Below are 15790 nucleotides of genomic sequence, written 5' to 3' on the forward strand. Positions count from 1 at the left end.
ATGTATGTATGTATGTATGTATGTTTGTAGGTAGGTAGGTAGGTAGGTATGTATGACAGGCTAAGAAATTTGTTTCTCAACTACATGGCTTCAGGTCTTCTGCTTTAGCGGCAGGTCAATCAATGACAAAAGTAGATAGTAACTGAAAGCAGCATGTGGTGTGTGTGTATTAAAGAATTATTCACTGGATAATCACAGCCGGAATGTGCATATATATATATATATATATATATATATATATATATATATATATATATATATGTATATATATATGTATGTATGTATGTGTGTGTACGTGTGCATGGAGCAGGAGACAGTATTACCAGTCACCACTTGTACTAGTGCTGTACTAGAGATGACCTGTTATTTCTAGCGTTGGAGGTCAACAGCTGTACATAGAAGACGATGAAATCTATTGACAATGTTGACAACAAACTTTTATTATTTTTGAAGCAAAATACAAATACTATTGCTACTACAAATGACAAACGTTGGTAATTGTCATAGTGTTCAAAAAGTTAACAGCTCGTTGTTGTGTTGCTGTGTCTGATAGTTCATAATGATGATGTCAGCTTGATTCAGCCACTGCTTGTGTTTGTTTGCCGTCTGTCTGCTGCGTTTCTTCGTGCTCCCTCTGCTATATCGCAAAGCTCTCTATCTGGTGGTTGTGTGTGTGTGCCATTTTATACTTATTGATGCACACCAAAAGTTGAAATTATTGCAGGAGCCTGTTTCGTATGAGGTCGTGATTAGCCAGATTTTGGTGATCATGTGGGTAATATTCTTTCCATGTAAAGTCGTGATTGGTCAGATTTTGTTGATGACATGGGTAAAATTCCAACGAATCGCATCTTTGGGTGATTGCTGAATATATATATATATATATATATATATATATATATATATATACATAGGAGAATGTACGAAAAAACAACAACAGACGAGGACAGGTGGTGTAAACAACAAAAGGATGTATTAGTATGACGCTCGGGAATACGGAAAGTCTTTAACGTTTCGAGCTACACTCTTCAACAGAAAGAATACGGAGACAAGGAGAAAAACACGGAGAAAAAAATTTGAATAGTGTTCAGTCAACGGTCAATCATAGTAATGGCTGACCGGAAGTTAGAAATTTTACACAGGAGAGCTAAGAAAAGGGGGAGAAAGAACGGTGATGGAAGAACGAGAGGTTGTGTGTGTGAGAGATAGAATGCTGGAGATCTTGACGTATGTATGTGTGAAAATGGGGAGGGGAGAAAGGAGTTGGTCAGTTGTAGTGTGTGCGTGGTGTGATGTGAGGGTGTTGGTGTGATGTGATGTGAGGGTGTTGGGAGGTGGGGAAGGCATGGGTGGAGTGTGGGTTAGGCTGAGGGTGGGGGTAGAGGTAGGAGTATGTGGGTAGGGGTGGGTGGTGGGTGTAAGGAATTGGATGGGGTGGAGTGGGAAGGTAGAGTAGGAGTGTGTTGGGGTGTGGTGGGATGAGCTTATGAGGGGGGGTTGACGATGAAGGGAAGGTGAAGGTGGATGTAAGAGAGGGGGAAGGTGGGTATGGGAGGGGGGAGAAAGAGAGGAAGAGAAAAAGAGTGAGAGAGAGGGAAAGAGAGTAAGAGTGTAGAGAGTAAGATTGAGAGAGGGGAGAGTAAGAGAGAGTAAGAGAGAGGAGAGAAAGAGTAGGGGTGAAGAGAAGTGAGAGTGAAGAGAAGTAGGAAGAGAAGTAGGAGTGAAGAGAAGTAGGAAGAGAAGTAGGAGTGAAGAGAAGTAGGAGTGAAGAGAAGTAGGAATGAAGAGAGGTAGGAGTGAAGAGAAGTAGGAGTGAAGAGAGGTGAAGAGACATACAGAGAAGAGTCGGAGCAGGAGGGGGGAGAGATGGGTGGTAGGAGGGAGTGTGGGGGAGAGAGGCAGGGGGAGGGGAGTTGATCCCATGTGGTGCAAAGGAGCGAAGAGAGAAGATTAATCACTGTTCACGGCGCAAACGGGAGTCCGGATGGCCCCTGTGCATGGACAATCCAAACACGGACAGGTGTTGCTGCAAGGAGTGAGCCGCAGAACGGAAGTGGCGTGACACCGGGGTGTCATTGCCAACGTTGATGTCTCGGAGGTGTTCCGCGAATCGGTCGGCCAGGCGGCGCCCCGTTTGACAGATGTACAGAGAATGGCAGAGAGCAGGAGATACAATAGATAATGTTAGTGGAAGTGCAGGTGAAGGAGTCGGTGATGCGATTGGGTCGGTGATGGGTGCTGGTGAGGAGGGTGGTGTTGGAGAGGTAAGGGCAAGTGCGGTAGCGTGGGCGGGAGCAAGGGAACGAGCCAGGTTGGGAGTTTGGGTTAGGGAAGAAGCTGTGGACCAAGAGGTCTCGTAGGTTATGGGCTCGTTTGAAGGAGGGGAGGGGTTGATTAGGAAAGATGTGGGAGGTGGAGGGGTCGGACTGGAGGCGCCGGAAAGCTCGGAGAATGGAGCGTTAGGGTGATATATATATATATATATATATATATGTCATATATGTATGTCAGATATATTCTGTACCTGAAAGGAAGAAGAAACTTCGTGCGATCGACTGGCGATGAACAGAAGTGTCTCATTCATGGCAAGATATTTCTGCCTCTAAATGATTTCCTATTATTTCCTCACTCCCCAATAAATTACTACAAACGATTATTAACATGGTGAGTCATCATCCTCACCACCCACATTTCCATGACTCAGATGGAATTTCTTGAAACAGATTTACTACAACTGGATCCCCTTTCTGTTGAGAACCCTTGCTTGTTTGCAAGCAAGGTAACATTCCCCCGCCCACCTTAGCTAGACATATTTTTCAAGAAAGACTGAAAACGAACAACCTCACTCGCATCATGATGATGATGTTCATTTACAACCATCATATGATATCTACACACACACACAAGTTAAAGACACTTACTCAAAGTGCAGCACAGTGGTTGGGAAGCAAGCTTTTTAATCACAGAGCCAGATCAGTAATTTGTTAGTCGTATTTGCCTGGTATATGTCAAGAGACAGGTGGCTAATCTTCCTTAGCTTCAAATAAGTGTTATCAGTATTATACACGTATATATGTGTACACTTAAGCACATTTACAAACAAATACAGGCATTTATACACACATATGCTGTGACTATAAGTGTGGAGGCCAAAATTCAACAAAGTAGAAAACAGATGTCAACAATCTATATATATAAAACACAGGGATATGTGTATCTGTCTGTGTGTTTGTCATGTCGTTAAAACTCGAGATCCACCCGATTTTTATGAAATTTTCCCCATTAGATTGCAAATTTACCAGGAATGGTTCTAAGCATAAAAAATTTTGAAAATTTTGCGTGCGTTTGGACAAAAATCGATAAATTCGACATTTTTTTTGCAAAAAAGAAGGCAAAAGTTGCACATGGAAAATTTTTTTACAGGAGTAACCGATTTTCTTCAAACTTTTTGAAAAAAATTTGTCATGCTGCGAAGTTTATGTAGGGTGGTTAAACTCGAAAAACTGAAAAACTCAATTTTTCCTTAAAACTCGAAAATTGAACTCTTAATAACTTCTGAACACTGCAACTGATTTTACTCAAATTTGTCATGCTACGAAAATTATGCAAATTGGCTTGATTTTTTTTCGACGGTAGCCATGTTGTACGGAAACTGCGAAAAGCAGTGAAAATTTTTTTTTTTTTTTTTTTGTTGAACTTGCAAATCAAACCTTTAATAACTTCTGTTCGCTGCAACCGATTTCCTTAGAATTTGGTAGGAACATTACTTGTGGTCAAAATAATAATTTGAACTATTTTTTTTCTCAGCGTCGTCTGTCATCCTATGACTCTGATGCTCTTACAAGATACGTCGTTGAAACTGAACCAAAATTGCTTCCAGACCGGCAACACGCTTATAACACCATCGTTGACAGCATTCACCACCGACAAGGTGGTATCTTCTTCATGGATGCACCTGAGGGATAGGGAAAACATTCGTGACGAAACTTCTTACTAAAGTAAGGCAGCACAAGGGAATCGCGTTAGTTGTGGCCTTATCAAGGATTGCGACAACACTCCTACCGGTGACAGGAAAGCACACTCTATCTTCAAGCTTCCTCTGAATTTGACAACATCTGAAACATCTACGTGCAACATCAACAAAAACTATGCAAAGGCAGAAGTGCTTAAAAAGTGCCATCTAAATGTGTGGGATGAATGTACTATGGCACACAGGGGAGCTATTGAAGCACTTAATAAGACCTTACAAGATATAAGAGACTGTGAGGATTCAATGGAAGTTGTAACAGTCTTATTATCCGGTGATTTCAGGCAGACTCTTCCTGTTATTCCTAAAGGAACTAGGGTAGATGCAGTGTGAGCATGCCTGAAATCTTCACCATTGAGGTGACATGTCAAAATTCTGAAACTTCATATCAACATGCGGGCTCAACTGTATGGAGACTATATGTCTGCTTCATTTTCTTTGGGCATTCTGAAAACTGGAGATGGCAAGGTACCTTTGGATTCAAATGGAGGAATGGAAGTTGATCGGGTTTGCAACATTGTCAACACTGCTGGTGACCTGACAACGGCATCGTTTCCTAATCTGCAGGAAAACTACAAAAACCATGATTGGTTATGTGAAAGAGCAATACTTGCTCCCAAGAATAGCACTGTAAATAGAATCAATGAACACTTTCTGCAGTGTCTTTCTAAACACGTTCACACTTATAAGTCAGTGGACACAATTCAAAATCCTGAAAAGGTTGTCCATTATCCTGCTGAATTCCTAAATTCATTAGAACCCCCTGGATTACCTCCTAACCGAGAAAGTAAAAATGCATTTATTTATTATTTTTTTTAATTAATCAATAGAAAAAGAGCAAGAACAAGAGAGAAAGTGTGAAGTTTTTATTAATCCAAAAATAAACAATATGGATTCAATAAAAAGAGAGAAAAAATACTTCAAATAAAAATTAAAACAACAAGGATTTTTGACTGAAAATTTCCAAGGATAATTAATATATTAGTAGCAGCAATAATAATAATAATAATAATCCTTTCTATTATAGACACAAGGCTGGAAATTTGTGGGGAGGGGCCTAATCGATTACATCGACCCTTGTGCTTCACTGGTACTTAATTTATCAACCCTGAAAGGATGAAAGGCAAAGTTGACCTCAGCAGAATTTGAACTCAGAATGTAGTGATGGGCGAAATACCGTTAAGTATTTCATCCGGCATACTAACAATTCTGCCAGCTCACTGCCTAAATAATATTAATAAGTCCTTTCTACTATAGGCACACGACCTGAAATTTTGGGGGAGATAGATTAGATCTGACCCCTTTACAGAGTGTACTAGGTGTGTTTTTTTTGTGACACCAGCACTAGTGAGGTCACCAAATAACTTGCAAGACAAGTCCCCTCAACTGAGTGGGGTGTAGTATTAAAGGAGGTTGATTCATACAAGGTAATGAGCCTGGTGTCTTGCTATAGAGGAGATACACTGCTACCCCAGCTGGAAAGAGATGGTGGTGATGAGGTGTCAGGGTATCCCCTCAAAATGCAAGAAGGTGGAGATGAGGTGTCAGGGTGTACCCTCAAAATGCAAGAAGGTGGAGATGAGGTGTCAGGGTGTACCCTCAAAATGCAAGAAGGTGGAGATGAGGTGTCAGGGTGTACCCTCAAAATGCAAGAAGGTGGAGATGAGGTGTCAGGGTGTACCCTCAAAATGCAAGAAGGAGGTGATGAGGTGTCAGGGTGTACCCTCAAAATGCAAGAAGGTGGAGATGAGGTGTCAGGGTGTACCCTCAAAATGCAAGAAGGTGGAAATGAGGTGTCAGGGTGTACCCTCAAAATGCAAGAAGGTGGAGATGAGGTGTCAGAGTGTACCCTGAAAATGTAAAAGAGAGAATATGGACAGAGGATCAGAAAAGGTAGGTGGGATAGATATGTTCTCAAGTGTGAAATGAAGTTGACAGTTGGCTAGAGATGCATGGTCAGTGGTGAATATCAGTTTAAGGGGAAGGAAGAGGAAGGGGTGATAAGTGATAACGTTATGGTAAAAGTTTTCTTCTCAGCTGAGATTAAAAGCAAAATTTCACTTTTACAGTCTGAACATCTTGTTTATATAAATCCATGAAATTTTGTTTCTCAAATCAGACTAAACCCAAAATTTATCTTCCTCACTGTCTGGAAATTCCCTTTTATACAAATCTATAGTATATTACAGAGAACAATTTCTTCTCAACTGAGATTAATAGCAACATTTCTCTTCTTCAGAATAGAAATCCTCGATATAGAAATTCATCATGATTATGACGAAGAATTTCTTCTCAGCTGAGATTAAAAGTCAAATTTCTCTTCTTTATTATTTGGGAATCTTGTTTCTATAACTATCGTGAATTACTGTGAAATATTTCTTCAGAACCAAGATTATGAGCAAAAAATTTATTTCCTTCAGATTGGAAATTCTGTTAATAATATAAATGTAAAGTGAAATACAGTGAAATAATTTTCAGGATCTAGGTTAAGGGTAAAAATTTAGCCTTTCCATTTTAGAAATCTTGTTTATATAACTTTATGGTGAATTATTGTGAAATATTTCTACTCAACTGAGATTAAAAGCAAAATTTCTCTTCTTCACTGTCTGGAAATTCTGTTTTCATATCTCTATCGTGAATTACTGTGAAATATTTCTTCAAACCAAGATTAAGAGCAAAATTTGTCTTCTTCAGTTTGGAAATGCTGTTTATATAAATCACTTTATAGGATATTACAGTGAAATATTTCTTCTCAACAGAGATTAGTAGCAAAATTTACTTCTTTTTTCATGATCTGAAATGCATACAAGATTGTATCATTTTTCAGATATTGACAAAGACCACCGTTAATGGAAGTACAGTAGTAGAAGTATTTGTAAGGAATAAACTATAAAAACAAAAGAAAGAAAAAGCATCCATGTATTGTTGTGAGAGAAGAAAAGTTATAGCAAAACCAATTATGTGATTGATTTTTTTTTTAACAACTTGGAGAGATGTCGAAAGAGAGAGACTAGTTGTATTATCACTGTGATATCTGTAAAAAGTCTTCTCAAAAAGATAGACTCACTGTTCACAAACGCAGTCAAACAGAAGGAAAAAAACCTATAACCTGTAGTTAAATCATTCTCTCATATCCATAACCTTAACACACACATATCATCATCATCATCATTATCGTTTAACGTCCGCTTTCCATGCTAGCATGGGTTGGACGATTTGACTGAGGACTGGTGAAACCGGATGGCAACACCAGGCTCCAGTCTGATTTGGCAGAGTTTCTACAGCTGGATGCCCTTCCTAACGCCAACCACTCAGAGAGTGTAGTGGGTGCTTTTACGTGTCACCCGCACAAAAACGGCCACGCTCGAAATGGTGTCTTTTATGTGCCACCCGCACAAGCCATATTCAAATACCTGTACTTGCTCTTAGTATTTGATAATGAGTATAGGATCCTGACTGGAGGAAGATTACCTTACCACCGCCTAAGGAAGAGTATTAATGAAAGGGGTGGAAAGAAGGGATACATATTCATGTGACAGTAACAAAGGAATTTAGTTTTGTTCCTGTGACCATAACAGATGCCTCACTGGGCAAAATTTTTGCAACAGAGAAACATTGAGATGTCCTGTTTGGCCAGGAATCTGACTGGAATTCAGACTGATGCACACAAAATTGTAATGTGAATCAGATGATAAGCATTGATGGTTGCAAGAAGGCAAGCCACAGAGGTAAAGTCAATGCACCTGCAAAAGAGTGTTTGGGGCCAGCAAGTGAAGATAAGATGGTTTAAAGCAGATGGATTGCTAATCTACAAAGAGTTCAAAAATGCTGTAATGAAGAAAACAAAAATTAGGAAGAATTGATTTTTGGTGGAAGAAGAGCTTCAAGTACTCATTGATATAATCTGTTACACAGGCGAGGAAATGTTTGGCACATAAAATGGAAATGGTAGAAATAAAGTGCCAAGAGGTAATATGAAGAGGAGTCCAGGAGGAAGAAACCTTTGATGAGTAGTTGGACTGAAGCAAGGGAAGAAGAAAAGGTACCTTTGAAAATGCTGTATGATGATGTTAAGAAATGCCACTGTCAGTTGGTGTGAATCAAGAAAGAGGAAGGCTCAAGTAATAGGGTTCATTGAATATGCAAATGCAAGTATGCAAATGGGTTGTTTCAGGAGAGCAGAAATGGTCACCTGACCAGTAGAAGGGATGAGCTGAAGACCCACTTCTGTATTATGTATAATGGTAATCTTCAAGATACCCACTACACCAGCAATGCAAGAGATACTGAAAGTGACAGTAGCTGGAGGAAAATTTGACTTTAGATACCTTTGAATGAAAAAAAACTTCAGTTTTTTTTTTAATCAAAAAGATATGACTGAAGCATGTGCCAGACCAGGATGGAGTGCTATATAGAAATATTCCATTCTGAGCAACAAACTATTTTTCATTCTTTGACTAGTTTAAAAAGAGAAGATTATGGATTGCTGGGAAAGACTAGAAGTCATCCACCTTCTTAAAGAGCAGAACCCATCAACTTTTAACTAATTCAAACCAATTTCTCAAATGAAAGTTAAAGGATAAATATTCCTCAGCATTATTGCTATACAAATGATTACATTTCTGTTAGAAAATGGTTTCTGTATCAATAGGAATCCCAAATATATCAGATTGTATACAATATGCAACTATGGAATGTCATACAAACAACAAAGGAGGAGAAAAGTAACCTGAGAAATGATTTTGGGTCAGTTCTACACATTCTACACAAACTGTTTCAGTATGCTGTCGAGCTGTTCTGGATTTTGCTTGAAATCAGAAGATCAATAAAGGATTATTATTATAGTAAATTCTATATGTTCTTTGCCACAAAAAATACATAATGACTTGGGACAAGTTGGAAGTAAGAACTGCAGCTAAGTGCACATTGTCAGTTGGTTGGTTGATACTTTGAATGGAAGTCGTCCTACAAGGAACAATGGACCACAGCCACAAGATAAAGATCTGCTACTTAAAGAATGGATGATGTAGCATTGTTGGCAAAGAAGAAGTATTCAATGATGAAATCCTGTGCAGACTGGATTAGGACGAGTCGATAAACTGAGCAAAAGTGTATTTAAAAGTAAAGTAAGTGTGTAATGTAACTCTTATGAAAAGAAAGCAGAAAGAAGTGAAGTATGAAAATGCAGAAGTCAGGTTTATGATAACAAGAGAGACAGTGAAATGCCTGGGGAAACTGTAATATGGATTATTTAACAACAGAGATAAGGGGATCAAAATGTACAAAATGGTGGAAACAGATTCTTGATGTTTCACAAAGCATGGCTCCTAGGCAAATTCAAGCTTTGGTGCAGTTTGCTCTTTACTTCGGACTGGAATGGTTACTGGTGATAAATGAAGTTGAGCAAATACATGATGAGACTATTAAGCAGAAAGATAACTCTTATATTCACAAGTGGCAATTATTGCCATGGACCTCTGCACCTTGTCTGTTAGAATTACTTATCCTGTTAATAGTTGAGCTGTATAAGTGTAAGAAGGTGTACATTATATTGATGTTGGGCCATGTGAATAATTAGGTCATCTGTTTCTCCCTTCTGGAGATGAAGACTAGGAAAAAAAATAATAAATGGCAGTTGAGACAACAAACAACATGGCATCTCTAGAGTCTGAGGATATAGTAAGACCCACACAGACCAAATTTAAAACAAAAAGCACCCCTCAAAATTTCAAGTTAATCTATGCCATGCTATTAATCAGAGATAAAAAGGATGTGATGACATTTTAGCGATGATAGTGACATCGATTTAACTATCTTGAGAGGCATGAACAGGTTCACTTTGGATAAGCTCAGGAAAGACCTGATCTGCACTCATAACTTCTTACAGCTTAGTGTTACCATTAAGACCAGAGTTAATTTCTTAGATGTAACATTCAAATGAAGCACTGGTTAATACAGGCCCAACTGCAAACCAAATGAAAGACTTGCTCATCAACACAGCCTCCTGCAACCTTCCAATAACATTTAAAGACTGTCAATGCGAAGATTTTGAACTTTTCCACAAATAAAGATTTCCCTGATACAGCCACCTTCTTTTATAACAAGGCTCTGGCAGAAAATGGATTTAAGGACTGCATCACTTATACACCCTGCCCTAATGCCCACAAGGGAAAGTACTTCCACAGTCATTTAGTTTGCCACTCTACCCACAGTCTCACTCAATGTGAAAACCTGCATGAGAGGGGTCTTTCTTAGATTAGTGGATAAGAAATTTATATTGGATCATAGGTATAGGAAAACATTCAATCAGCATATAATTTCAGGGTCTTGTTGAGCTGTGTACCTAATGTTAAAAAGCTGTTAGTATCTCAAAGTATGACACATTCCTCTACCAGATAGATCCTGCTGACTCACCCAACCCAAGTCAGGATCAAAGAAGGAAATTGAAAGATGTTGATGATGATGATGGGTGATGATGATAATATAGATATATTATATAAAAATACTAAGCATATAACATGATTGCAGGTCAAATTTTCTGACCTTGTGTATTCGGACGTGTGAATCTTTCATGTCATTCTCAGGTACAACCAAGATGACCCAAAGTGTGATAAGGGCTGGACTTTTGAATTACAAATAGAACCCACCTGACGGCCTCCTATACAGATTCTGTCTTCCCAATTTCACTCAGAAGATCTTGGTTGTAGGGTTGTAGAAAATGACATTTGCTGATGATGATATGCAGTAGAATCAACACCAAGATCTTATGATTAGGAAATGAAGTTCTTAAATATTCAGACATACTGTGTCTACACTGGTATTCTGTATACCCTTAATGTAGTTCTCAAGGAGATTCAGCATGACACAAAATGTGACAAAGCTGGCCCTTTGAATTACAAGTACTACTAATTTTTGCCAGCCAAGTGGACTGGAGCAGCATGAAATAAAGTGTCTGGTTCAAGAACACAATATGCCACCAGGAACTGAACTCATGACCATAGGATTGAGAGCTGAAGACTCTAACCACTAAACCACATGCTTTCTAAATTGCGTGTACAGTATAGGAAACATGTTAAATAATGATGGTGATCACAAAATATATGTAATATATTTATAATATATACATAAATATATATTGTGTGCGTGTGCATATACCCATATACATAGACACATTGACACTTATAATCACACACACACACATAGTGGCAGTGCCCCAGCATTGCTGAAGTTCATTGATTGAAACAAGTAAAAGAATAAATAAATAAATATATATGCATATAATTAATATACACAAATAAGTTTCACTTTCTGCTTCATATATATATATATATATATATATATATACATATATGCAGTTAAGTATATATCTGGTCATAGAGTGGCTAATGATTTTGCATCCATGAAGCACTTAGCTTTATGGATGGCTTGTCAGACCCTAATGGCAAAGGGCATATACCTCTTCAAACTGTGGAGGTATATATATACATAAATACATACACATATACAAAATATATAGTCAAGTGAAAATAAATGTTTTATCTCATGGCTCGACATCCATACCACTGTGTTGTTAATGTCTGAACTTCTACAAATCTGTGAAGTGATTCATTTATATATGTTGATGTGAATATGGTTTCTTCATGTTTCTGTTTGCTGATTGGTGGTTACCCTAGCCACCATTATCAATTTAAGACTATTCCTCATGGCTGGCAATGGAGGACAATCTCATACTTCCCCTCTTGCCTCTTTGTATCCAGGTTTATTTATGTATTAAAGTGAACTGTAATTACAGTCCCCTTTTTTTTTCTTTTTTTTTTCTTTTCTTTTGCAAAGACTGTTTGCAAGTTGTTTTTTTTAGCAGGTAAGTCTTGCTTTCAGTTTGATAAATGGGGAAATAAATTATTATTTTGACCAGGAAACCTTGGGTAGTTATTTGCAAAATTTATGGGGTTTTTGTTTAAGATTATCTTTGCTCTCTTAGCTGGTTAAATGCTTTCCTATTTGTTGAAGCACTGCCATATATATATATGTGTGTGTGTGTGTGTGTGTGTGTGTGTGTGTTAGAGGCATATGTTCCAGGTGTGCTAGGTGTGTGCTGCACACCCACTGAAAATGGCAAATTCATTATAAGTATTAACCTCACTCATTAATTTAATCACAAATCATAAGGGAAAACTTTTGTTATACCTCTGCTTGAAATTTGGTGGCAAGTGTCCTCACACCTCACAGCACATTGTATCATAATATAGTACTGGGTGTATTGTAGGGTAATGGGGAGAATGACAAAAATTAATGGCAAAGTGTGTGTGACAGCTTTGACAGCATGGTTGCATGTTTGTTTTTCATGACAAGAAGTTAGACATTAAACCTAAATTAAAACTAATTTTTTTTTTACAATATCATCATATAACTTTGATCTTAATTTGTTTTCAAAACTAATAATATACTTTTAGAAGTCAGAAACAAAACTGAAGTCAGGCACTGTTAGCACACCAAACATGACAAGTTGGGGAGTATCAGCTGTTTTGTCGTTAGTCACTGAAAACAGTTCAATGTTAAGAGTTGTACATTGATATTTTACTCAGTGAATTTTATGATTTTATTAGTTGTGTACTTAGGCATTTTATTTAAAATTTAATTAGTGTTGATCTTAACCCTTCAGCATTTAAGCTGGCCAAATCTAACACAAACATTCTACATGTTTTTACATTCACATTGGCCATAGCTAACCTCTCACACCTAACCTACACTAGCATTCTAAAAATAAACAATCACATCATAGAAACCTCAAAGTTATAAGATAATGCATGATTAATTCAAACAATTTGAATAAAAAAGCATTACATTTCACAGAGTAATCTGAATACTAATGGATTAAAGAATCACTAATTACTATCAATTGAAGACAATCATCAAATTTCGAAAGACTCTTAAGAAAGGTGAGATTCACATCAGAACAAATAATGCAGGTAACAAACTATAGAGACCTTTGTTGTAGGACATTTAAAATAACTGAACGGAGAACAATCAAATAATTCAAGAAAAGGAAGGAATTTAAGGTAAATGCAGACATGAAGTGCAAAACAATATATTTAATTTACTGCATCATGTACCTACTATGCAATAAAAATTATATTGGCCAAATGGGATCATAATGAATGAGTGAGAGTACATAAACAACAAATCAAAATATTCCTTGTGAATATCTAAACATGTGTGCAATAAATAAATTCAAAATATTTCTGTTTTTCAAAATAAAGGAAGAAAATGATCAGCTATGAAAGTAAAAAGAAGACTACTGTTTAAGGATTCTAAATCTAAAACTAAACCAGAAATAGCACTAATATTAAAAACAACTCTGTCAATATGATTTACTCCATAACAATTGTGGCTGAAAAACTGTAAACAGTGAAAACATTTAAACATAATACAAAAATTTTTTTCCAAAAGATTTATGCTGTTCTGTTTTTAAATTTAAGAAAATCTTTCTTCAAATTAGTGGACTATATCAAGAATTCTTTTCAAACATTTTATACGCGGACGTTAAATAATGATGATGATATGAGAGGTATTGGTATCCAGAAGATCCAAGGTGGCAGGTAAGGCTATGTTAGTGCTGAGCTCCGCTCGAAACGTCATACTCTCTCTCTTTCCTTTCCCGAGCATCTTGTAACACAATCTGTATCACGTTCTCACGTTGTTGTTTTTTGTCTTTTTTTGAACTTATATATATATATATATATATATATATAAATATATATATATACTCTTTACTCTCTTTTACTCTTTTATTTGTTTCAGTCATTTGACTGCGGCCATGCTGGAGCACTGCCTTTAGTCGAGCAAATCGATCCCAAGACTTATTCCTTAGAAGCCTAGTACTTATTCTATCAGTCTCTTTTGCCGAACCGCTAAGTTACGGGGACGTAAACACACCAGCATCGGTTGTCAAGCGATGTTGGGGGGACAAACACAGACACACAAACATATACACACACACACATATATACATATATACGACGGGCTTCTTTCAGTTTCCGTCTACCAAATCCACTCACAAGGCTTTGGTCGGCCCGAGGCTATAGTAGAAGACACTTGCCCAAGGTGCCACGCAGTGGGACTGAACCCAGAACCATGTGGTTGGTAAGCAATCTACTTACCACACAGCCACTCCCGCGCCTTACACACACACACACACACATGTTTGAGTGTGTGTGTTTGTGTGGGGTTAGTAGAGAATATGTGAAAAGAGGTATCAGTACATGACTAGTTAATGAGTTGAAAGACTGTAGCAGAAGGAATCAATTCCCTTTCAGATACTTGAATAATAATGATTTTGCTATTTTCCTTCCTTTCCTTTTTTGCTTTTATTTTTACATTTAAAAATTTCTTCCTTTGCATAGATTTACAATTTCAGTTAACAATGAAAAAAACTTTGTACCATTCTTCAAAAACAAAACAAAACTAATAACAAAATATACTAACAAATAAAATATGCATGTTAAAATTGCGGTTAAGTATCAACTTGTGTCCTTCTTCGCTTGTACAGGAAATAAAGAATTGTGGGTAACATCGACACAATGTTTAAGATGGAGACTATATAAAAACTGATGGTGTAGTCATTGTTGTTATATTCTGTGATAACACCTGAAATTAGAATAGAATATTCATGGAAATAAAAATACCAAAAAAGAGAATATATAATTCATGAAGTACATGCAGAAGATCATAGTGTATCTATTCATTCTTGATACATTCCGGCAGATTCAAATGCGAATATCTGTTGCTTTTCTTCATCAGAGAACACCTCTTCCCTTTAACAGATGTGTTCCAATCACATGTGACTCACTGGTGTATATTATGAACACACAGTGTCTAAAGGAGAGGAAAGATTCTCTGATAATGAACAACAAACAACAGCAACCAGATATCCATGTTAAAGTCTGCCAGAATTGTTAACCCTTTAGCATTTAAATTACTGTCAAACATAATGCTTATTCATTCACATTGTTTTGAGTAAATTGTGCATTATCTTGTAGCTTCAAGACTTTAATGATGTGATTGTTTATTTTTTAGAATGATATTGTAGGTAGGTGTGAGTGGCCAAATCTAATTTGAACATTTAGTTACACAAAAACAGTTTGGACAACATATAGATAGAATATACTTTCACTGCTAAATTACATTTGCTTACTACTGAAAAGGATACTGCTATGTGGTAGCTAGAAATGGCAACTAATACCCCTCATTTACTAACTAACCTGAATCAAGGCTCGTGAGATTCCCTACATCCTACATCTGGTATGTGGCTGTTACAATATTTGCACTGGATATGGCCAGGTTAAATGCGAAATGGTTAAGAATGAACTGATGTAATATTGTCAAGAAAAAAATAAATAAAGGAAGAAAAGTATAAAACACACAAAAAAAATATTATAAGTAAAAATAAAGCTGAATGAAATGGGTGCAGAGGAATATGTTTTGTTTTATAAGATTCCTCATTCAATATATGTCATGTATAAATTAACTGCTAAGGTTTTTGAAGTTAATCATATGCAAAAAGTTGAGACAGAAAAAGAGTAGCAGGCCTTTCAACAAATCTGAACGATACAAATATAGTCTTTTACTCGATGAGTGATTCTATTATTATTTACACTGCAAAGTACTTGCCATTCTCTTTTCAAATATAGGTGCTATAAATACCCTTTTCTACTCCAGGCACAAGGCCCAAATTTTTTGGGGAAGTAGCAGTCAATTAGATCA

General features: G+C 37.0%; 1 protein-coding gene across 4 annotated transcripts in view; it reads right to left on the bottom strand.

The window, feature by feature from the left end:
- Positions 1-415: 415 nt before the first annotated feature.
- The window catches only part of LOC106869088 (uncharacterized), a 45462-nt gene continuing 30087 nt past the window's right edge, over positions 416-15790 (bottom strand). For 2 of the 4 annotated variants that reach the window (XM_089357709.1, XM_089357710.1), the window contains one exon: positions 416-864. In XM_089357709.1, the coding sequence (XP_089213835.1) occupies positions 716-864 (149 nt within the window). In that variant the 3' untranslated portion in view covers positions 416-715. Of the gene's footprint in view, positions 865-4878; positions 14675-15790 lie in introns of those variants that run through there. The other 2 variants (XM_014914614.3, XM_052970756.2) reach the window with 2 other exon arrangements.

This window comes from Octopus bimaculoides, chromosome 9 (assembly GCF_046866305.1).
Source record: "Octopus bimaculoides isolate indiv1 chromosome 9, ASM4686630v1, whole genome shotgun sequence".
Classification (NCBI taxonomy): domain Eukaryota; kingdom Metazoa; phylum Mollusca; class Cephalopoda; order Octopoda; family Octopodidae; genus Octopus; species Octopus bimaculoides.